The sequence below is a fragment of the Malus sylvestris genome, chromosome 11 (genome assembly GCF_916048215.2).
Source record: "Malus sylvestris chromosome 11, drMalSylv7.2, whole genome shotgun sequence".
In the NCBI taxonomy this organism is placed as follows: Eukaryota; Viridiplantae; Streptophyta; class Magnoliopsida; order Rosales; family Rosaceae; genus Malus; species Malus sylvestris.
The window spans coordinates 2,179,435-2,202,971 of NC_062270.1; the positions used below are offsets into that span (position 1 = coordinate 2,179,435).

Consider the following 23,537-nt stretch of genomic DNA (forward strand, 5'->3'; position numbering starts at 1 on the left):
GGACTAGTAGCAACAACGTTGTCAACCAGGGGAAACGAGTTCGCCATTGTTGTGCGCTGTGAACCAAGAAATCAGAAGAAATAGGAACTCAAAGGTAGTCTTTAATCTATTGGGCAAATGAATCTTTGGTGACAATTACATATTGTCAACCTGGTAAGTTTAAAATGTAATGAATTTTACATGGTTTTTAAATGTTTTGAATAGGTGTAAAGATAAATTTACATATTGAATTGGGTTGGGAGGGTAATTTAGGTAGTAAATTTGGGTTTAAAGAGATATCAATAGTTTAATTAAAAATAATATGGGTGTAGAGAGTAAATTGGGTGTAGAAAGAAGTTATATTGGTTCAAACAAAATTCCTCAAAGTCTTTAGATGTTAATCGATTAAATAAAACATACTATATTTTTACGCGCAATCCTACTTGAAAATCAAAAGGAAAACAAAAGGAACCGGTAGATTCATAATTTCTCATCCAAACAGGTTCAATGATCGAAATGGAGAGAAACCAAAGAACCCATACAATACTTTAATTTGAATGACATCTAAATTGAGCTAACTAATAGTGTACAACCATAAAGTATGGTAGCCAAAAGCACAACAGTTGAGTCCAAAGCCTTCTCAAAATTTCAGTCTTTTCCATGAATCAAACTTCACCAAAAACTCTAAAATTAATAGAGCGAAAATTTGGATAAAAAATAAAAAAATAAAAAAAAATAAAAAAAAACAGAAAAAGAAAAAGAGAGAGAAATAAAGAACTGACCTGGGACTGGGAGACTTCTATATAGAGGAGGCCCAAAGGAAACCAGCAACAATTTATATCAATCCGGCCCTTTATCTTCAACCTAAAGAAATTAAAGATAGAAAAAATGTTGTGGAAAATAAAAAGGATTAGGTACCTTAAATCTCCTAACTTTTTAAACATTTTAAAAAGTACCCAACCTATTGGTAATGTCACATCCGTTAAGCCCTAGTTAAATTTCTATTAAATTAACTAGGCGTTACTTTGTCTCCAAAATCAATAGAAAGTCATCGAAGCATAACATTCACCAACTAACAGTCACTACCACCCCCATCAGGCCATTACCTCCAAAGCCAACGCACAACCACCAACTCCACACTATAACTCAAGCTGCCAACATCGAGAAAAAGGTCATGGAGGTTGCTATAATGGTATGGACTACCATGATGCAACAACCATCATCTTCACCGCCCACAAAGAAGAACTGGAAGCTTTACAAACCGAGAATCATAAAGTGAGGAAACTAACTTAGCATAAACAAGCTCATTGATACCCTATCTGAATTATTAACCATCTTCTTTGTTAGGAGATCTACCTCCTGATATAATTTCAATTTGGGTTCATTTTCGATTCAATTCAATATCCGTTTAATCATTTGGTGTCATATTATATAATCTCAATTGGAAATTTATATTTTGAGGCAGCTAGTATTATTGTTGATCATGATATACCTAGTTAGTGAGTTCTGAATATAAAAGTTGTGATGAGGTTTCAATGGCCATAGGTTCAGCTTTGAGGTGGAGGGGGCTTTGATATTTCTAATTTTATTTATGAATTTGTTTATTTTTTTTTATTTTTTTCATCTTCATGTCTTTTATGAAGTTATTTAATTATTATATTAGTGTCCAAGTAAGCTAAAAAGTGAGACCCATTGTTGCCACATGTACATTTAACAGCAAAATAAACTAAGCCTTAATGGATGTAACATTTTCAACAGATTGGATACTTATTTAGAATGTTTTAAAATGTTGAGACCAATTTAAAATGACACTGAAAGGTTAGGAAACTTTAGGTACTTAGTCAAAATAAAAATAAAAGTGCTCTTCAAAATTCAAAGCAAAATTACCTTTTTAAATAGATGAATTGTGCTTATGCAAACTGAATGCTAGTTATTTATGTTCCTATATTTCTAACAGCGGTCCTCCATGGAAGCACCACCTGATGCAAGGAGGAAATCTGATACATTTCCTTTTTAGCTAAGCTGATTAAACCCAGGACCACTTACCGATCCCATGTGGTTGCAATAAATCAGTGATACACAACTGAGAGAAAGGAAAATTCTTTTACTAACCAATTATTTGTTCGGAATTCGATCCCTGATTACTCATGAAAAACAACTCAGCTAATAACTTCACTATTTTCCTCTAATGGTTGAAGCTCTGAGCCATATCATATACAAAATGCATTTTGTTAAACAGAACGAGATTCAAAGTTAACAAATAAACGTAATTACTCTCAAGATTGAGGAGACGACGCTTAAAGATGGAAAATTGTGCTCACATATCCAGTCCATAAAGAGAGAAATTATCGCATGATATATTTATACTAAGAGGTGAGAAAAATAAATTGGTTTCATATTCGTCATTCACAAGATTCAAACTTAAGATTTATGACGTATAAGTAAAAGAAGAATATCATTATATAATACTGGCATGGTACATGCATTGTTGTATCTTCTACTTCATGTATACATTTATCTAGGATTCATCTGTCACATTATCTAGCATTCATGCACGGCAGAACTTTTGGTTTCTCGATCAATTCTCAAATTTTATTTAGAAATATATGTAAGGCTCTCTCATTAAGAGTGCTCTTTTCCACACAAATTCAAGGCATTCTTAGATGAATACAGAGTTATTCTTCAAGTATTTATACTTGAATACGTACTAATTATTCTAGTTGCCTTATGTCCTGCGCCATCATGAGATCAAATTCGGTGTTCCCAACACTTCCATCCACAAATGATTTGATTTCTTCCGTATTGTTTGAGGACTTATTGAGGAAACTTTGGAACCAGTACGTTGAGGATTTTGAGGATCTTTGTAGACTTTCGTAATCTACATAATTGATACCAAATCGAACAGTGTATCCATCATCCCATTCAAAATTATCTAGCACTGACCATGCACAGTATCCCTTCACATTAGTACCATTTCTGCACACACATAGAAACACATAAAATGCATTGATGCAAACATCAAGCTTAAATAACCATACTCAGTTTTTTTAACAAAAACTTACTTGATTGCTGCTTGAACGTAACATAGGTGACGATTGTAGTAGTCAATTCTATTGGTATCATTAAGGGCTTCGGGTAGTGGTAACGTAGGATCATTGAACTCATCAACCCCTACAATGCAAGGCATTATCATATGTATTTAGTTTTTTATTAAGCGATATAAAATTATTTTTAAATTTAGACTTTACAACACTTAATTGTATTTTAAACCATTACATTATATATAAAAAGGGTAAAGTGCTGATTTAGTATTTAATTATCACCTCAATGAAATTAGGTCATTGAATTATTTTTTTTGGTAAAATAAGTCCCCAAATTCATCAAAAATTGCTAATTTCATCCCTAATATTATATTCAAAGCTATTTTATCCAATCTTTCATTAACTTAAATCACTTGACACGCTTTAGAGTGTAATACCGTCATTTTCTCGCCTATAAGCCCTTAATATTCATATAGGTTGTGAATCTAACGCCTAATTTACTCTCCAAAGTTAACTTCTTACACTATTTCTTTAAAAAAATTACTAATCTGCCCTCCAATGTGTATCACATGCAAGTAACATGACTTAAATTGATGGAAAATTGAATATAGGAGCTTTAATCTAATATTAGGTATGTAATTGACATATTTCTATAATTTAAGGACTGATTTTTTTGGAAAAAAAATATTTGAGAGACCTAATTTTCATTCAGGAGATAATTCAAGGACTAAATTGACAATTCACCCTAGAAAATATGAAATATTAATGATGCAAATAAGTTAGGCTTCAAAGTATTAATTACCATTCTCTGTAATGTAAATCAATGGGTCATTATACTTTTCTTTTGTGTACAGTAAAAAATCTTGAATTCCTTTTGGATAAACATATAACCAGTCAGAAGCAGCCTGCATCTCATTAAAAGATGATTGAAATGTTAATTGAGGAGCTAGGTTTATATGTGGATAACAATAAAAAAAATCTTTGGTGCTCTGGAGTGCTCTGGAGTACTTTGTAATCTGTGTGTTTTGATCCTTAGATCTTAATTTTTATATTTTTATATCAAGATTAACGGTTAAAACAACTGAAATATCAAATACTCTAGAACACCCAAAAAAGTCTTCTTCTTTTATTTTATTTTATTTTAAACAAACGGTATTATCTACACTAAAGGGATGAGATGGGCTTAGCCTCATAATGAGTTAGCAATAATGTGACTCTAATTCACCTTTGGCGAGAATCTAACAGAAAACCTCTCACTTACAAATGAAGAAGAATACCACTAGATCATAGTACTAAATAGTAACACCCAATAAAGTCTTGGATCACATTATATTACATATCCATATATTAATAGCTCCGACTAATAACTTGATATGTACCTGTGGACCGATGGGGACTCCATCAAGCTCAGCTGCCACAATATGTATGAATATAATCAATATTTTATAACCTAATTATTCTACATACATCATTGATGGCTCCAAATAAGTTTGTAATTCGTACTTACTTGCAACATTAACGCGAGGATCTGTTACATAGCTTGGATTATCAGAACAATTGTAAGATGCATCGCTTGCATATCTAGCAGAATAGTAATTTAGTCCAATAAAATCATATGAGCCACTTAGCAACTCGGATTGTTCTTCCGTAAAACTTGGTAATCGCTCTCCAACAATAGCTCGCATGGTTTGAGGATAGTCACCATGTGTTAGTGGGTCCATAAACCTGAAGAAATATGAAAATTCCAAGCTCAAGATAATACTAGCTAGCTAGTCAATATTACAATTTATAAGCTAAAAGCATTAAATTTTGTTGATCAATTAATTACAGATATACTTGCCATCCAAACATAAAGTCTAAAGCTCGAAGTGCAGCATCTCTATCCCACTGTGTCTCTGAAGCTGGCTCAAACCAGTATGACACCACTGTTATTCCTATTGTTCCATTTTGACATGCCTGCATAAGAAAACTCAAGAATTCGTTTATTTATAGCAAGACAAAAGAATAATCTTTGTTTATCTCATTAGACAAACTATTCCCTTCAATGTTAATTATAATTAAAACTAGTGACTAATATAAAATTCTCAACTAGAACCCCAAAGATTTAGAAAAAGAAATTAGTTAACTAAACCTGGTATTTATCCTTGTACAACTTTACAGCGGTCGCATGAGCAAGGAGTTGATTATGTGTCACAATGTATGGTTTAGTACTCGAATCTCCACCGGTGCAGTTTGGGTTATACCAAGCAGAGCATCGTCCCGGTGCATGGATTCCGATTGCATAACCATGATTACTCACGGTACATGGTTCATTCAACGTGATCCAATGTTTTACTCGATCACCAAACTGGTCAAAACAAAGGTCTGCAAAGTCTTGAAAATCATTGCTGTGGTACGCATTTCCAAACATGTATGTTATCAATCAATATATAATCGTATTTCTTTACTTGCAGGATCAACAATGTGCAAAGGTAAATTTATTCACTTACACAATTCGAGCACTTAAAAAACCACCATATTCGTCTACCAAAGCTTGGGGAACGTCCCAATGAAAGAGCGTCACAAATGGCTTTATACCTATATGTAGTATAATCAGTAGAAGCAACTTAAAAGTTTGATATAAGTGCATGCATGTAGATCTTATCGTACATTACAGTAATGGGACGATATATGAGATAAAATAAGTAGTTGTATCAACCATTGCTTAGGAGTTCATTAGTGAGGTTGTTGTAGTACTCGATGCCCTCCTTGTTAATGCCCCCACTTAGCGTTCCATCTAGTAATTGGAAACAATTTAAAGTGAATACTTATCTATAAAGAGAAATTAAACCGAGAAAAATATGTTAAACAATAAAGTGATGATTTGTCCCAATCCAATATATGTATCCGGATCATCAACGTTACTTGGTAACAATCTTGACCATGAGATTGAGAACCTATAAGCATCCATTGACATATTCTTCATAATTTGCACATCGCGGTCCTATAATGACACAAAAGATATAAATAATTATAAGAAAGAACCGAAAAGCTATCCCCTTCAATGTCTTCTGTTGTTGTAAGGTTAAAAAAATTAGTCAGTATGTGATTTTGTAACCTGATAAAGGTGATACTGATCAATAGCGATATCTCCATTGTTGTGATCACTGATTTTTTTCTGCAATTGTCCATATAATATTTTGAAATTTAGAGAATACATATCGCAAAAACCATATCAAGCAAATTATTATATACAGTAAAACCTTTATAAAGTTATAAAGTTGAGACCAAACCAATTTTATAACTTTAGGGAGGTTATTACTTAATAGAGGTGTAGTTAAAATATTATTATATTAACTTATTTATCCTTAATGAATATTAAAAAGTACTTAATGAATGTTACAATCCAAAATGTTTCTAACTTCTCAAGAAACCGTAAACATGTTTGGGAAGTTAGAAGCATTTTGCCCTCAACCAAGAAGTTGTCAATGTTTGCAAAGTATTACGTACCCACAAGCTAAAAAACGTGACACCAACCCTAAAAGCTAGAGCATTGTCCCAAGCAACTATAGAGAAATATTTTAGTTCATCTTAAACTTTTATTTGTGACATGACGTACTTATTGACAATTACTACTACATGGAGGCATTTTTCCTTAAGATGGAAACAAGAAAAATTAAACATATAATTACAATGTAGAGTTGATTCCTATACATAACTAGTCCCAAGTTGGGACCAAAATTATAATGACTTTACGAAGGTTATTCCTTTGTAGAGTATTACTTATATAGGTTTTATCTAATAGAGATGAGATACACATGTGTTGATGGACTCTATCTATATTAGAAAGATAGTCAGGCCCGGCCCAGGCCCAGTGCCACAGGGGCAACTGTCTAGGGCCCTAAACTAAAGGGGGCACCAAAAAAATATAACCCAAATAACTAGGTATAAAAAAATAAAATAAAAAGTCCAGAGCCCAAATAGGGCAAGAGCCTAGGAAAGATGAAAAAAAAGATCCAGGTTTTGGGCGTTACAAAAAAAAAATGACATTAGAGGGACCACTCGGTGGTCCAGGTTTTGGGCATTATAATCAACCCAAAAAAGAAGAAGAACAAAACGACATTAAAGGGACCACTCGGTCCCCACTAACCCTAACTCCCATAAATCCCCATTTCCCCAACTTCTCCCTGCCATCCTGACCCCCTAACTCCCTTTCACCAGCAAGTTGTTGCAGCACAAGAGGTCCCTGTCCGGCTGTCCTCAGCTCAACGCCAAGCCCATAGGCTGCTGCAAGTGCAAGAGCACTCACTCACCACCAACCCTTCCTTTTGTGTTTTGAGGTAAACTAATTTTTAAAATTTGAATTATCAATTCATAATTTCATATAAAATTTTGCAAGTGACATATAATTATATGATAATTGATGTATAGAATTGTTGTTGTTGATGAATTGAATTATTTGATTTCATTTCAAACCCAATTTTTAGGTTCAATTTTTATAATATGTTAAACTATGTGTTAGTGTTTTTATAATATATAATATGTGTTGGAATGATAATTTTGATAGGAAATTTTTGTTATATCATGTGTCGGTAATTTTTGCAAACAAATTATCGAAGTCATGTCTTTTAGGAAACAATTCTCTAGTAATATGAAAAGGAAAAAAAAAGGCAAAGGATAATGAAATTTCAAGGAGTTTTGCTATGAATGATTGTATATGATTGTATTTTTTATTGTCAGGTTTAGGTACTATGTCCCTCCCCATTGTATATTTTCTCAAGTAATATAATTTGGGCATGAGGGCCTAACCCCCCAACTTCGCCTGGGTTCCAGCCCTCGTCAAATATTTTTTTTTAAACATATATTTTCGTATTAAAAAAGGGCACATTTTGAGCTTTTGCACTGGGCACCCAAAAACTCAGGACCGGCCCTGGAGATAGTACATATGTGATATGAAAAAATATGGTAAGTGTAGCATTATTTATTTCCTAATATGCCTCGTCTGTAATATTATCCAAGTGGAATACCGGTGCAATTAATGTATACCAAAAGGTCGTATTATAGAATGGAGGATTCCGTTGGCATGAATAGCAAACATTTTCTCTGTGAACTGGGATGGAGAGGGATTCAAATTTGTATATCTTCCACATTTGGAAGAAAAGAAAAAAATCTACCATATAAGGAAAGGCTAACTTCATGAGTTATTGGCTTGTTTAGAATTAAAAGACGTGAATCTAATAACCGTGCTCCCATAAGAAAAGGCCATGAATGGATTTGGAAATAAACAAATATCAGGGGAAAGAATGACACCTGCAGAGATAGATACGGAGACAGAAAATTTTAATTAAAAAAAAACTAATTGAATGAATTAGCTTAATTTCAATAATTTAACTAACTGTTTATTTGATTAGACAACCTGGATATTGTTGGGTGAAGTTATCCCACACGCTTGGTCCTCTACCACTTTCATTCCAAGCACCTTCTACCTGAAATGTATATGCATACATATATAGGTAAGATGTCAATATTATTGCATGGGTGCTAATTGATCTGACATTATCTATTCTAAATTTGGAGAAATTTTTAGTTGTAACGGGAATACAAGTGGTACACTACGTGTTTTAATAGGATTGATGGGAAATTTTATATTTTAAGTTATTAATTTTTTAGCACACATATCCCGCAATTTGTATAGTGACATGTGATGCATCATCCCGTGTACCGGTCACACTGAAAAATCCCTCCTAGAGTTGAGGATGGATTTGATCAAATTTTTTCCCCTTGATTTTGCTTTATTTACACACGGCTGCCACCAAATTTGTGTTGGGCTGGGGTAATTACTAAAAGTTAGGAGGGTAATATTGTTTGTAGGTTTAGGTGCCCTATGCCTGATTTGGGCCTATTTTGGGTTGCTGGTTTTGGGCCAGGTTTAGGCTTCGGAAGTGGGTTGTCCAATGTGTTGGGCTGGGTTACACAGAAAGAGTTGAAACGACTCTTTTGCCCACTTCAATCCAGATCCAACGGGCATGATCTGGAGGCACTTTTGTCATTCTACGTTTAGGGGCGATTGTTGTCGATGTCATCAGAGGCATGGTTCACAGAGGGGTTGATGGGTTGCAGGTAGATAGAGGGTTGACGGGAGGGGTTCCAGGTGGACACAGTGAAATGTCAATGTGGGTTTGACATAATTACTTCTCATCGTGGTCGCACACCTCACCAGAACGTGAATCAATGGTAACGTATAAATTGTATGGATTTTGCACCCATTTTAATCTTTGTTAATGAAATTAGCGTTTAAGTTGAATAATTCATACTCTTTTGATATTGGAAATTAGGCTATGATTTCTCAGTCTTATGCTTCTTTACTGTATAAGATGAGTTTGGATTATATTACTCAGAAATGGGATTTTTTTTTTCAGTAAGAGAGTGAAAATCCCTAGCCTTTGATGAAATTGAGGTTCCACCATAAAACCAATTGGTAATATGGGGAGCAGCCCAATACCATATAAGCACATAGCAAACCTTGTCCCTCACCGATGTAGGACAACTCTCAACACGCCCCTGCACGTGTGACATATTTTCAAGCCTACACATGGACAACAACTGGATGACGTGGAGCGTGTGTGGCCGTTTGGCTTCACACGAGGACAACCCACTCTGATACCATGATGAAATTGAGGTTTCACCGTAAAACCAATTGGTAATATGGGGAGTAGCCCAAGACCATATAAGCACACAACAAACATTGTCCCTCACCGATGTGGGACAACTCTCAACACGCCCTCGCACGTGTGACATATTTTCAAGCCTACACGTGGACAACAACTGGATGACGTGGAGCGCGTGTGGCCGTTTAGTTTCACACGAGGACAACCTGCTCTGATACCATGATGAAATTGAGGTTCCACCATAAAACCAATTAGTAATATGGGGAGTAGCCCAAGATCATAGAAGCACATAGCAAACCTTGTCCCTCACCGATGTGAGACAACTCTCAACAACCTTTAGATTTTCAAGTATTTTGTTGGCAATAATAATTTGTTTTTTCAGCTTTATATGTGTTTCTGTCTCTAAATATAAGGATCTCTTAATTTGCTTATGTAGCTTTTGTAATATGATGATCTCTTAATTTGCTTTTCCATATCTTCTTTGCTTCCTCTGCTAGCTCTGTATGTGATTCTATCTCCAAATAATTATTCCATATTTCCTATTTTTATAGGAACCAAATCATTGAATACACATGGAAAATTAAAAGGGTTTTAGTTTTTGGATTGGTTTAATTTTTTTTTTGTTATTGGTTGTATTGCTGTCAAATATTTGATGGGAAGTTTGAAATGGAGAACTTGGTTGATTGGGAGGGACATAAAGAATCTGACAGCTGCGGACTCTGATTTACTGGCTTCGAAATGGAGAAGTTATTTCTCGGTTCACTTCCACAGCGTAAACCAACTTCTCGGTTCGGTTCTCAAATATGAGGTTTCTCAGCTACCTCTTTTCTGTAATGAAACATTTGAATAGTACTCGCTGGGATATCCAATTAATTAGGTCAGTTTTTGTTTAATTGGGATTCTAAATTTGATATTAGGGATTTTAATTTGATTGGATTTTGGATTGCATTGTACACTAATTCGGGTATCTTTAGCAAAATAGGATCTTTTTTTTAGGATTCTAAAAGTTTAGTTGAACGCTAATATTAAATTTCTAACCCCTGAGGTGCCTCTCTCTATTTGAGCTTGAGTTGGCAATGGTGGACAATGAGCAATTCGGAGATTTATCGCAATGCAATTTGTCATTTCCACGGACCACCTATAATACTGGCTTACATTTTTCTTCTTTTTTCTTTGCCTATAGTAATATTATTGTTTATTTCCAAGGTCCTGAGTTTGTCATTCAGAAGAGATGCTTCATTCAGAAAATTGAAATTTCCCAAATCTTTGTTAATAGTTGTATCCCTTGCACAAGGATTTAATTTTCTTGGATGTCTACTTTTGAGCTTTAAGTTTTCATGTATGCAGCATTACTAGACCAAGAAAAGCGCACTGTCGTGGAGTAATTAGGACTGTTTCTGTTCCTTTTTTTTTTAATTTTATTTATGTTGAATTGACAAGTGGTTTTAAAAAAAAGAAAAATTAATGAAAAATGCTTGAAAATTTTGAGTTTTAACGATAAGGACAAAATAAAGAGTAAAGTGAATAGTATCAGGATTGACTTTTTAGTGTAAAAATGTGGTTTTTCGTTAAAATAAACAATACCAGGAGCTTTTCGTTAAAGTTTTTTTACTGGGTTTAGTTTCTGTGTTTGGTTTAAGAGTAAATTCAGAGAGCTAAAAGGCAGTAAAGTTTGAATATTTACGTTTAATGTTGTTTTGGGTTTGGATTAATTTTGTTTGTTTGATATTAGAAATTGAGTGATAGGGAATTCGCACTTTTCTCCCTTTTGAATAACGTTTAACTCATTTCTCATTTTCTGTTTGGTTTCCAAGAAAATTGAGGGAAAAAAGGATAGAAGATTAATGAATTCACTGAATTGAGTGCTTTAAGTCCATTTATGATTGAAGTTATTCCCTTTGCTTTCATTTCTGTTTTTGTTCTTTTGGGTTTTGAGCACGTTGAGGATGGTAAAATCAATTATTTTGATTTTGGAAGTCTACTTTGTTTTTCAGCTTTAGTGCTTGGAAGAAGCGAAAATGTGATTTCATGTATGGTGGTTGTATTTGTCTGTCATTTGAAAGGCATTCGGACAGAGAGAGAAGGGAGAAGGTAGGTTTGTTGTCAGTGAGATTGAAGGATGGTCTGATGTATCCTTGCAGGTGAACTATATGCTCGCTCACCCTCATCCAGTGGAACCTTTAACTGATAGCTGCAGGTTTATCCTAATTCTCACTAAACTGAAGCGTATCTTTATTGAACCTATAACTGATACCTTCTCACTAAACTTGAGAAGGTTGGTTTAAATTCTTTAGATGCCTGTATTGATTTGTGATTTTGTTGGATTTATTCTGGTGAAATGTGTGTTATCTGGATTGTGACTGCGTTCGGGTCATCTTTGTAGTGCATATTTGTGTGCAAATTATTCATGCTTGTTGTGGACAAAGGTTTCAAAAACCGTAGCGAAGCACGGGCAATTTTTCTAGTTAAAACTAAAGTAAACCTAAGTATAATTACATGAGACAGAACTTAAAACAAATTAGAGGGTAAGTGGTTAAGCCGTAGAACGAGCTAATAACCTGGTAAGCTGCTGAAGATGTGCCAAATATGAACCCTGGTACAAGAGAATCAAAGCTGCTTCTGTTAAGAGAGTCACAGACAATGGGTGGATCTGTGTTAGCAGCTTTGCTATTTGTCAGTGCAAAGTCAGTGAGTAGCACAACAAATAAGAACAAAGAGCCCAATTTCATAGCCATAAGTAACTGGAAGGTATTTGGTGATCTAAAGTAGGTTTGCCTCTTCCCTGCATATTGCATGGGGTTTATATAGAGGGGGACGTACGTGCTACACTTGAAAAACTGGATTTATAAATAAACCTATAAAATATGAAGAAAAAAAACATAGTCAAATCACAACAAAATCCTTTAAATCGGGTTTATGGGTTTATAAATAAACCTATAAAATATGAAGAAAAACAAGTGTATTGAAAAAAGGATTGGAATAAAGGATGAGCATAAAAAAAGGTAATTTCAGCCTATGTCAGACTAAATCACCATAAAAGACTTTTTATTTATCGCAAGGTCAGGACTCAAGAAATTTGTCTATACATAACAATAAATGCCAATAAGACAAATATATGCAATGTCACAATAAAAATTCAAATATAAAATAAAATATTTTTCTAAAATTGTCTGAGATAATAATTTCTTCTTTAGAATAGTTGTCATGTCTTTAAGCTTGCCAGTACTTAATAACTCATTAAAATGAACACTATGTTTATAAAGTCAAAATGTTTCTAACTTCTCGATCATGTTTACAGTTTCTTGGCATGAAATTTTTTATGTTTCTTAATATCTACATCTTTGACACAATCCAGTATTAATGCAGGAGTTTGTATCGATAGATTTTCATTAAGAATAATTAAGTGAAATAAGTTAAGTAAAAACACAATAACTACACAGCTAATAAATTTAATTTGATTCCAACATTACCATAAAAAAATTTAGTACCAAAAAGCTGTGCAAAATTCAAATAGAATTATATATATATATATATATATATATATATATATATATTTAATGCTTCAATCGGCCAAACGTTGCTTGCTTTACATTTTATTTCTCTTCTATTAAATAAGAAAGGGAAAGGGATCCTCTCCGAATTCTTTCCTCCTAATCCACCTAATTAGAGAATCCGTACCGTTAAAATTTGATCCAACAGTTGAAGTTATTATAACTGTTAAAGTTGGCCTCTGTTTGTAGCCGTTTGATCAATTTTCAATGGTACGGATTCCTTGATTTTGTGGATTACGAGAAAGGGATCCGGAGAGGATCCCCTTCCATGAGAAAGCATCCAAACCCCAATAGCGACAGCTACACTCGCATCCCATTCCCACCCCTCCATCATTACCCTAAGCCACATACGCCCTAAATAAAAATAGAGAATATAATTCCACCTCCATGACTTCTTTGGTGAGGAATTTCTTTACCAATAAAGGAGAAAAAGAAGATGAAACAGAAAAAAGGAAAAGGAGAGCTGGTTCTGATTCCTTATGCATTTTCCTCCTTTTCATAAGGTTTTTTACGCTGGACCCGGAGAAAATTAGTTACTTTATTTATACTGGACGGACCGGATGCTTTGATACACGTTTTACACGACGTGATATATACTGATCCTGCTTACGGCTTTTGAAAAATTTCATTGATGGCAAGCACTTGTCCATTGCTCCTTCCTGGCGGGAACTTGTGGCCTTGGGTGAAAAACTTGTTCAATTGTCTAGTAGCCATACAAGCCAACGTGAGATTCTAATTAATCAACGTTTTCAGGCCAGTACAAGTAAAACGTACGATAACTATAATCCGTCTTCTTCAGTATTTTTTGAGGTTCCACCAAAACTATAAAACAATAGAGGGAGTAATTAAACTCTTTATAACCACATGGAAGATCCCTTAATTCCTTGACGTGAAAGTTACACAACTACAAAGTTAAATTTTGAATTGGAGCTCGCGTTGAGTTCGCTTTGTCAACTAATTAAGGTTTTAATGATTAATCGTACCTCCTAAACCTAACCAAATAAGGCTCCATAATTTTCTCAACTATTAACTCGGATTGACCAAGTTACTTGTATGTCAAGAACCAATGAGCACATGTTCTTTGACACTCACAACTTACACCATCTACTTATGTTATTATGACACATACATTGAAAAATCTCTCCATCATATTGTACATGCCAATCAATTTGTAAATTTAAAAAATAAATGAGATAGTAGCCAAATTTGCAATAACTCCCACCAGATATGTTCAAACATAATGAGGGGCATTTTAGGATAAAGCAAAGTATATAATATGAGTCATAAAGTAGTAAAAAGAAATTTGCTTAGTTGTATGTCACCACCACATTGATTACAGTTAGATAAGTCTCCCTATCTAGCATTACCCTTTAATTTAGTCTATCTATTACATGAGTCTCGAAAATTAACTTTATCTATCAGTAATTTTTTGATTTAATCTATCGACTACATGAGTCTTAAAACTTAACCTTATCTAACAGTAATTAAAAGAAGTGTGGGCTATTGGGATTCGAAATGTGGCAATAATCAATGTTGTGGTGAGAAATAATATTTCCTAGAAAAAAATAGCTTCAAGGGAATAACTCAAAGTTGCTATTAGTTTTGTTTTAACTGATAAGAAATTGCATTCGTAAACAACTGGCCAGCCAAAAGCCACAAAGGCAATACAAATACAGGAGGGAGTACATAAACAACATCTAAATTATAAGGTAGTTTCCAACCAAATTCACAAAGGACGAAGATACCTTTGTCATAAATTCAACAGGCTCGGATACACCAACAACATAAAGCAAAACTAAAATAAAAAGCCACATGAAGAGACAACAAACTCATAGTAAGTTGTTGCTGCAACTTATTCTTATTCTCATAACGAGTCAAACAGAAAACTAACACTTGAAAAACAACTTGCACAACAACTCTGGTGGATTCGTTGTACTTTATTCATCATTTGGGATTCAAACTTGATAGACAAGCATGATGTCCTCAGCTTTATCATCCACAGAAATTTTTATCTTTTTCGTATTTCTTTGGCTCTTCTTCAAGAAAGTTTTGAACCAGTTCGCCGAGCGTTTTGGGTACCTTGTCAGTCCACCTTCATAGTCCACATAGTTGAGACCAAACCGACTGCGATATCCCTCTGCCCATTCAAAATTATCCAGAATTGACCATGCAAAGTATCCCTTTACTTTAGCACCCGATCTGCGCACACACATAGAAAACGAAGAAACCAATGCATTGATATGGATAATTAAATTTAAAAGAATGTAAGAAGGCATATATGTATATTATATATATAGCCTTATTTAATTCCTTAACAAGTACTAACTGAATTGCTGCTTGAAGATGACAAAGGTGGTCACGATAGTAGTTGACTCTTATGGTATCATTAAGTGCTTGCTCAAGTGATAAGCTGCTATTAGTAAACTCATCGACGCCTGCAACATAATGAATTATCATATGCATTGAGTGTTTTTTACTAAATAGAAATTTGCATTTAGTTTTGAGTTTAGACTTTAAAGCACCTAATTATACATAGATACATATGTGAAACGTTGATAATGCAATTAAGGCTTGAAAGCATCGCGCTTACCATTTTCAGTAATATAAATGGCTGGGTCATTATACTTTCTCTTGGTATAAAGCATAAGATCGTGAATTCCTTTTGGATAAATGTATAACCAATCTGAAGCGGCCTACAACATCATTTGAAGATAATTGAAATTCATATGAGTTATAAAAAAAAAAAAAAGATATTAATCGTCCAAATACTAAAAATTTTAAGTTCAAATTAAATGTGTACCCGTGGACCAATGGGTTTTCCATTAAGCGCAGCTGTCATAAGAACATATAAATATATATTAGAATCTCATTATTTTAACAACTTAAATAATTGCTTGAAGCAAGTGACCCTCTACCACAGTGGTGGAGAGAAGTGTTACCTTTGCACTACGACGTGGGTTCAAACCATGTCGACTCCCTAATTTAACATCTAATCTAATAAATCTATTGTTTGACAAAAAAAATAATTGCTTGAAATAAGTTTTTAATTTGTACTCACTTGTCTCATTAACATGAGGATCATTTAAGTAGCTTTCAGGGTCAGATGAATTCTTTTGTGGATTGCTTGCATATCTAGCAGAGTAGTAATTGATTCCTATAAAATCATATGACCCGTTTAGAGAATCGGATTGCTCTTTCGTGAAATTAGGTAATCGTGCACCAACATATGTTCGCATGCTCTTTGGATAGTCACCAGTTGTGATCGGGTCCATAAACCTGCAAAATATGCAAATATTCCAAGAATGAACTCATGATATATGGCTCATCTACTTATCCGTAATGGAAATAAAAAGAAAGGGATTACTCTGCGATTACTTGCATGTATGAAATTAAAATTAATAAAATAACTCAATTTCAAGAATTTGATTAACTAGGGGTAGTTAATTCAATTCTCTTTCCTTTTCTCTTATGTTGTCTTCCAAAAAATACCCTCACTATTTTATACTAATTCAAAAATACCTTCACTTTTTATTCTTTAAGAAAATAGGAAAAAAAATATAAAATTTAAAGAAGAGCAACATCTTATGATCCTCACCATCAGATTATATGGAACTTTTCTTATATATCGGTGGCTTTCAACTTTATATATTGTCAATTTCAATATATATTTTTATCTTTATAATTGGACATGAATATTTTGATCTTTATATTTGATACTCTTGTTGCGTACGAAAGAGCTCTTTATTCCATTTTCAAAACTCATATAATTTGCAAAATTGGTTTTATCATAACTTCTGTAGAAATTTGCAAACTGATGTGGTGGGTCACAATGTTAATGCTTTATTTATGCAAGGAATTAGTAATGATGATGTTTTCATTCCGATTCATTAGTGGAACTATTTCATTTTGGATCTGATTCCTTGGTTAGTAAACAATTTAATGGGAATAAGTTCTTCCCATACAAATTACATATTCTCATTCTTAATTTATCTGATTCCTTACTTTCCCAGTAATGATAAAGTAAACGAGCCCATAATGTATTGCTAACTATATATTGTATTTGTTATATATATATATATATATATATATATATATATCAATAATACACTTACCATCCAAACATAAAATCCAAAGCTCGATTTGCGGCATCTATATCATGCTTTGCCTTCGAAGCTGGCTCAAACCAGTGTGTCACCACTGCTAATCCTATTGCACCATTTTGACATGCCTACATAAGAAAATTCAAGATTTTTTTTATCTCGATATACGAAGTATTCCTACTTTGTTGTAACTTGATACTAGTGACCCAATATAGTTTTTAATTAAGAACCAATTATTCAGTCTCAAAGACAATAATTAATTAGACCTGATATTTAGTCTTGTACAACTTTACAGTGGATGCATGAGCAAGGAGTTGGTGATGTGTCACCAAATATGGTTCAACAGCGGAATTTCCACCAGTGCAGTTTAATTTTTGCCAAGCAGAGCATCGTCCTGGTGCATGTGTCCCGATTGCATAACCATGATTACTTACGGTAAATGGCTCATTCAAAGTGAGCCAGTGCTTTACTCGATCACCAAAATGCATAAAACAAATCTTTGCATAGTCTTTAAAGTGATCCCTGTGTTTACACATTTCAAAATGCATTTGTTAGTAGTATTTACTTAAGTGAATAATCAATATTATTGAGAGGATAAAATTTGTTCACTTACACAATACGAGGACTTAAGAAACCACCATAATCGTCCACTAAAGCTTGGGGAACATCCCAGTGAAAAAGTGTCACAAATGGTGTTAGACCTATATATAGCAGGATCAGTAAATTAAATTTGTATATGTTTACTGATTAAATGATATTTTATGAGTGTGTATGTAGATCTTATGATACATTGATGTAATGATGTTAAATATGTGATAAGATAAAAACATCACCATTGAATAGGAGTTCATCGATTAGATTGTTGTAGTATTCGATTCCTTCCATGTTAACTCCGCCGCATAGCTTTCCATCTAATAATTAGAGCAAAACTATTAAACAAGTGAATACCTATCTACAAGTAGAAATTAATTAAGTAGAACATGTTAAACTATAAGGTGATTGGTCCCAATCAAATATATGGAGGCGAATCATCAACATTACTTGGTAACAATCTCGACCATGAGATAGAGAACCTATAAGAATCCATCCCCATATTCTTCATGATATCCACATCTTCCTATATAACGATACAAAAGGCATACATTATTATAAGAAAGAAGCTGAAAGAAAAGGTCTTCTCTTCAATATATCTCTCAACTTTTTCTCAAGGATCCAGAATTTAGTATATACTTGTGGCCATCAACTTCAAAAACAAAGGATGTATGTAATAAGATTATGTGATTTTGGAACCTTGTAACGGTGATACTGATCAATAGCGATGTCTCCATTGCTTCGATTAACGATTCTTTCTGCAATTAACCATATTAATTTTATTATCTACAACATAAGTCAAAATCCTTGAGACATATGTGTGCATGTAATGGTTTTTCGCTTTACTTTTGAGTGAGTGGCTTTATATTCGGTGATTCCATTAAACATCATCATTGTATTAAAAGAAAGTTAAAAGCTTCCATTGAAAAACAAAGGAATGGTTTAGCCAAGCATCAATAACACATTTTAGCTACGTGATATGATTAGACAGACGTGGATATTGGTGGGTGTAGTTATCCCATATGCTTGGTCCTCTGCCATGTTGATTCCAAGCACCTTCTACCTGTAATGTACACAACATATTTAAGAGTACGCATTCAGAATGAAGATATGTAAATATCCATGCAGGAATGCTAATAGATTTGACGTTGAAATTAAACTAAACCTAAATTATATGAAACACAGATTAAAACAACTTAAAGTGTATTTAGTAGTTAAGCCCTAGAAGGAGACTGGCCTGGTAAGATGCAGAAGCTGCGCCAAATAAGAACCCTGGTTCAAGAGAATCAAAGCTTCCCCTGTGGAGCAAACCACATTTAACTGGTCGATGATCAGTCTCTGCAGCTTTGCTTTTTGTCAATGCAAAACCAATGAGTAGCACCACACACAAAAGCAAAGAACGATATTTCATTGCCATATGTTAACTGTGAGTGTTTTTGCGTACTCTTGCTGCCATGTTGCATGGCGTTTATATAGAGGGAGTACGTACGTAATACAAGTGAGAATAATAAACAACAATTTTTTATTAAAAAAAAAGGGTGCCATTTTTTACTTCTCACACATTCCTTGTTAGTTTATGTCTGTTAATCTTCTTTAATTCATCTGATCCGATGACCAAAAACTAAAAAGGTGTGGGATAAGTAAAAAGGGGTGTGTGGATATCACATCCCAAAAAAAAACTGCAAACGGGCTTTAAATATACAGATTTGGATCCCATTAGGATTCAAATTGTGGGGATCTTAGGGATCCTCACATCCTAGCTCGTTTATCGTGCAATAAAAAATTATTTTAAATTTATTTATTTAAAATTAAACATAAATAGTACTTAATGAAAACTGATCGCATAATGTATGATAAACGATCACGATATGAGAATCCCTTGAATCCCCACAAAAATGACCCACCGATCCTCATCCTAAATATACCGCTTCATTGAACGTGCTACTACTCGTGATATACATTTAAAGATCGAGTAAATTTTCTGTAACCAAAACATACATAAAGCAAGGGGTAATATTTAATCTGAAAACATTGGTAAACTAAAAATATTATTAAATGTAACCATAGGTGTTCGGATATGTTAGTCGGCTGCTTCTAGGAAAATATGAAGGACTCGATTATTCCCGGGGGGGGCGCGCGGAAACTAAAGATTGTTATTATATTTCCAGAGAAGCGAATCCTAATTCAATCTTAAATTAGGAGAAATGAGTGCAAGGGACGCTTGAAGACCATTCTATAAGAGGAAAAGGAACAGGGTAGCAACTAGCAAGTCATCCAAATCAAATAGGATGACACATTAACCTAAAATAGATTGGAGTTTATTGTGTTCATGTTATAATTTTGTATTTTTTCATGGATATCATACCTCTATATCGTGTTCATATATATATATATATATATATATATATATGTTTATCTTCTTTATATTTCTTTTTATTCACTTTTCATTATTTCAATTCAATTTAGAAAAAGAAAAAAAATCATCTTCCCTCCACGTTATAATTTTGCATTTTGTAACTTTCTTTGATATGATAAGGACTTAGAGTATATTACTAATACATAACTTGACGTGTTATAATATGAGTACATTGAACATATTACATGGTAATGTGACAATTGTTGGAGTTTGTATCACATATATATATCGTTAGTGTATATATTGTCAAGATACTTGATATTATGATCTTCATATTAATAGTAATTTGGTGCGAATAATATATTATATAGGTTTGTTGGTATGAGACCGAACAGGTATTTGGATAAGCCAAATTCAAATTGTCATACTTATCTCTTCAATTTGAATTTGGATTATGCGGGCAGTTTCTTAACTTCCTAATACCTGTTGGGAAGGGATACCTAATATCTTATAAAATAGCAAAGATGTCAGACACGAATATAGGAAATAATACATACGTCTACTACATATAAGATATATATCATTTGGAAGAGAAAGCATTCAAAGGTTCGCTAGAATCACTGGTGGATGCATTAAGGGGCAAGGGGGGTCAGCTGACCCCCCGAACTTCAGTGAACTTCCATAGACACCTTAGGTGCTGACCCTCCGAACTTCGGTGAATGTCCATAGATGACTTGGGTGCTGCCCCTTTAAAGGTTAGAGTTGCCCTTCATATATGCCCTTCAACTGCTTGCATTTTAGAGAGGTGTTGCCCCTTTACAGTCTAGTCCTAATATTATTTACCTCTGGCTTGTTTGTTGGTTGTGATTACAATTGTTGGCAGAAAAAAAAAAGAACCAAGTAAAAAACTATCCAAAAATGCAAAGTAAATTAAATGGTCATCTCAAAGAATAACAAAGCATCATCATTCTTGGACAAACATATTAATGGGATGTAATATATCAAACATTTTTAGTATGTTCAAGATAAGTGTGTTTCTTTGTTAAGCATTCATATGGGAGCAACCTTGGAACGTGTTAGTTACCCACGCAAATGAGGCATTAACAGGTGTGCAGTATGCCTTTCCAAATGACTTTAGGCCTACCAAGACTCGATGAAATGACGATATGCATGCTATTTCTATTAAAAAAAAAATTGCGCGCGCAACGCGCTATTCTTACTAACCCTCATAATATTATTTCCTGGATCCGCCACTGGCTAGAATTCAAAGCTCCAGTGCTGGAACTTTGAATTACAAATAGTTGGATCCTGGGGGACAGACGCCAGTTGAACTACAATCAAAGAGTAGGGGCACAATTCTATCTTTAGGACACTGCAAATCTGCAGGCCTCTATCTTTTCAATCAAGTCAATTTTTCTACTTTCTTGTCTTTTTTATTTTACAATATTTCAATACAAATTAGTTATAAATTATAATACAATATTGGATTATAGTTATTTCAGTTGTATATTATAATTTGTTATCAATAAAGTTGTATTCTGATTGTTTGTTCCAACAACAATTACACTAAAACTCTTTTTTTTTTCGTGAGATGAAAACGTAAGAAACTAGGAAGTGGTGGAAAGAGAATGAAAATGGAGAAAACGTAGAATAGACATTTAAAATAAAAATAAAAAATAAAATAATAAAAAAATAAAGTCCCAAATTACAGGCACTGACAGGTCTACTCATGGTGCGGATATCTCTTCTCCTCCCCATCCCCATCTCCTCATTCATCGACTGACACCACCCATTCACATTCACGCGTTCTTTCACGGGTAACTCAATACCACCATCTACCGACACTCACGTCCTTTCGCGGGTATTTTCCCATCCCAAGCCACACCCAACCCCAAGAAATCAGTCATTCATTGAACAATAATGTTATTTGAACATATAAAACTGACCTCGTTACTGAAAAACTCTATGATGGAAGTGAGTTCTATCTTGTATATAGGTTAGACCATCTATATTAGAAAGTGTGTTTAAATAGCATTACTTTCCATTATTTATTTATTTTAATACAAGCGACATTACTACTTTAGTTTACACTCAAGGAAAGAGGAAATGTTTAAACCCCATGATCCAATGACTTGATACATAAATGCTTTAATGATCATTAAGACAATCCACCACTTACCTCTTCATTAAATGTTAGACGTGAATGGGAGTGACCAAGTTTTTTATCCTTATTTGACTGCTTGGACAAAAATTTAACAGAGTAATTTAAATAAAGATAATTTACAAAGGTCTCTAGCTAGGGGGAATTCTGGTTGTCATTTGATCATATTTCTACTAGGATTTGTTAGAGTATGAGTGTGATTCTCACAGTTTAGTAATAATCATTGTTATTTCAGATTGGTATAAAGATGTCTTAATGTGTTTATAAGAGTTAATTCAACTTTGGTTTGGATTGAAACTCTATTGTTGGCTCGAGAATAGAACTCATACTTATACAAGAATTTGGTCTTGTATTCCTTGTAGGATTGTAATAGGGCAATCTATGTTTAGTATAAAAACATAAGCCACTGCTCTCACAAAAGATACGCTCAATATTGAACTAAGACCTATTGTTAGTTTGAGTACTTTTGATTTTGCAAGAGAGGAGAAGCTTGTGTGTAGATTCGTCCATGGCTTCTTCATCCATGAACATGTCTATGTTAAACTTAGAAACACGGCAGCTTTTCAAATCAATTTCATATCTCAGGCCTTACGGGAAGGCTTTGTTACATACACTACAACATACAAACTTTACAATTTACCGAGAACGCCGTTATTGAAGGAACTGTTTTTCAAAGATTTCCTCCGGACTTGCTTAAGAAGTTGAGTACAGATTATCTTGTAATGCAAAACCATATAGAGGCTTATGGAGAACGAGAATCTGTCGAGTTTCTTTAAGATCTTGACAACTTGTACTGATGAAGATGATAAGGTCTATGTGTCCACAGTACACGCATACAACTATCCTGTGACTGCCTTCCAATGACATCCAGAGCTGCACCATCTGTTGTCTTCTGACAGCACACATGGGAAAAACTTCGTCAAACAGTCTGCAGGTACGTGTTGCAGATATTACTTCAGTATTTGCATATGTAGAACATATTTGATGCGTTGGTTGTGATTTAGTTGCTAAATTCTTGTGTTCTTGGCTAAGTATATTATAAAGGCTATGCTTATTATTACATGTGGTATCAGAGCCATTGAATTTAACAACTAAATTCGATCAAAAATCG

General features: G+C 33.9%; 2 protein-coding genes across 2 annotated transcripts; both read right to left on the reverse strand.

The window, feature by feature from the left end:
• Nucleotides 1–2,497: 2,497 nt before the first annotated feature.
• Nucleotides 2,498–12,540, reverse strand: LOC126588168 (beta-glucosidase 12-like). The gene is made up of 12 exons (XM_050253227.1): nucleotides 12,226–12,540; nucleotides 6,118–6,177; nucleotides 5,925–6,003; nucleotides 5,719–5,796; nucleotides 5,510–5,597; nucleotides 5,152–5,407; nucleotides 4,861–4,976; nucleotides 4,528–4,745; nucleotides 4,400–4,431; nucleotides 3,823–3,925; nucleotides 3,042–3,150; nucleotides 2,498–2,955 (listed from the first exon to the last, which is right to left on the reverse strand). Exons 1-12 carry the CDS (start codon nucleotides 12,460–12,462, stop codon nucleotides 2,691–2,693), a joined length of 1,641 nt encoding a protein of 546 aa, XP_050109184.1. The 5' UTR covers nucleotides 12,463–12,540; the 3' UTR covers nucleotides 2,498–2,690.
• A 2,278-nt stretch (nucleotides 12,541–14,818) lies between these two features.
• LOC126588169 (beta-glucosidase 24-like) lies at nucleotides 14,819–19,334 on the reverse strand. The gene is made up of 13 exons (XM_050253228.1): nucleotides 19,147–19,334; nucleotides 18,903–18,972; nucleotides 18,609–18,667; nucleotides 18,360–18,435; nucleotides 18,152–18,229; nucleotides 17,932–18,019; nucleotides 17,585–17,840; nucleotides 17,331–17,446; nucleotides 16,277–16,494; nucleotides 16,019–16,050; nucleotides 15,809–15,911; nucleotides 15,545–15,653; nucleotides 14,819–15,417 (listed from the first exon to the last, which is right to left on the reverse strand). Exons 1-13 carry the CDS (start codon nucleotides 19,324–19,326, stop codon nucleotides 15,174–15,176), a joined length of 1,629 nt encoding a protein of 542 aa, XP_050109185.1. The 5' UTR covers nucleotides 19,327–19,334; the 3' UTR covers nucleotides 14,819–15,173.
• Nucleotides 19,335–23,537: the final 4,203 nt, after the last annotated feature.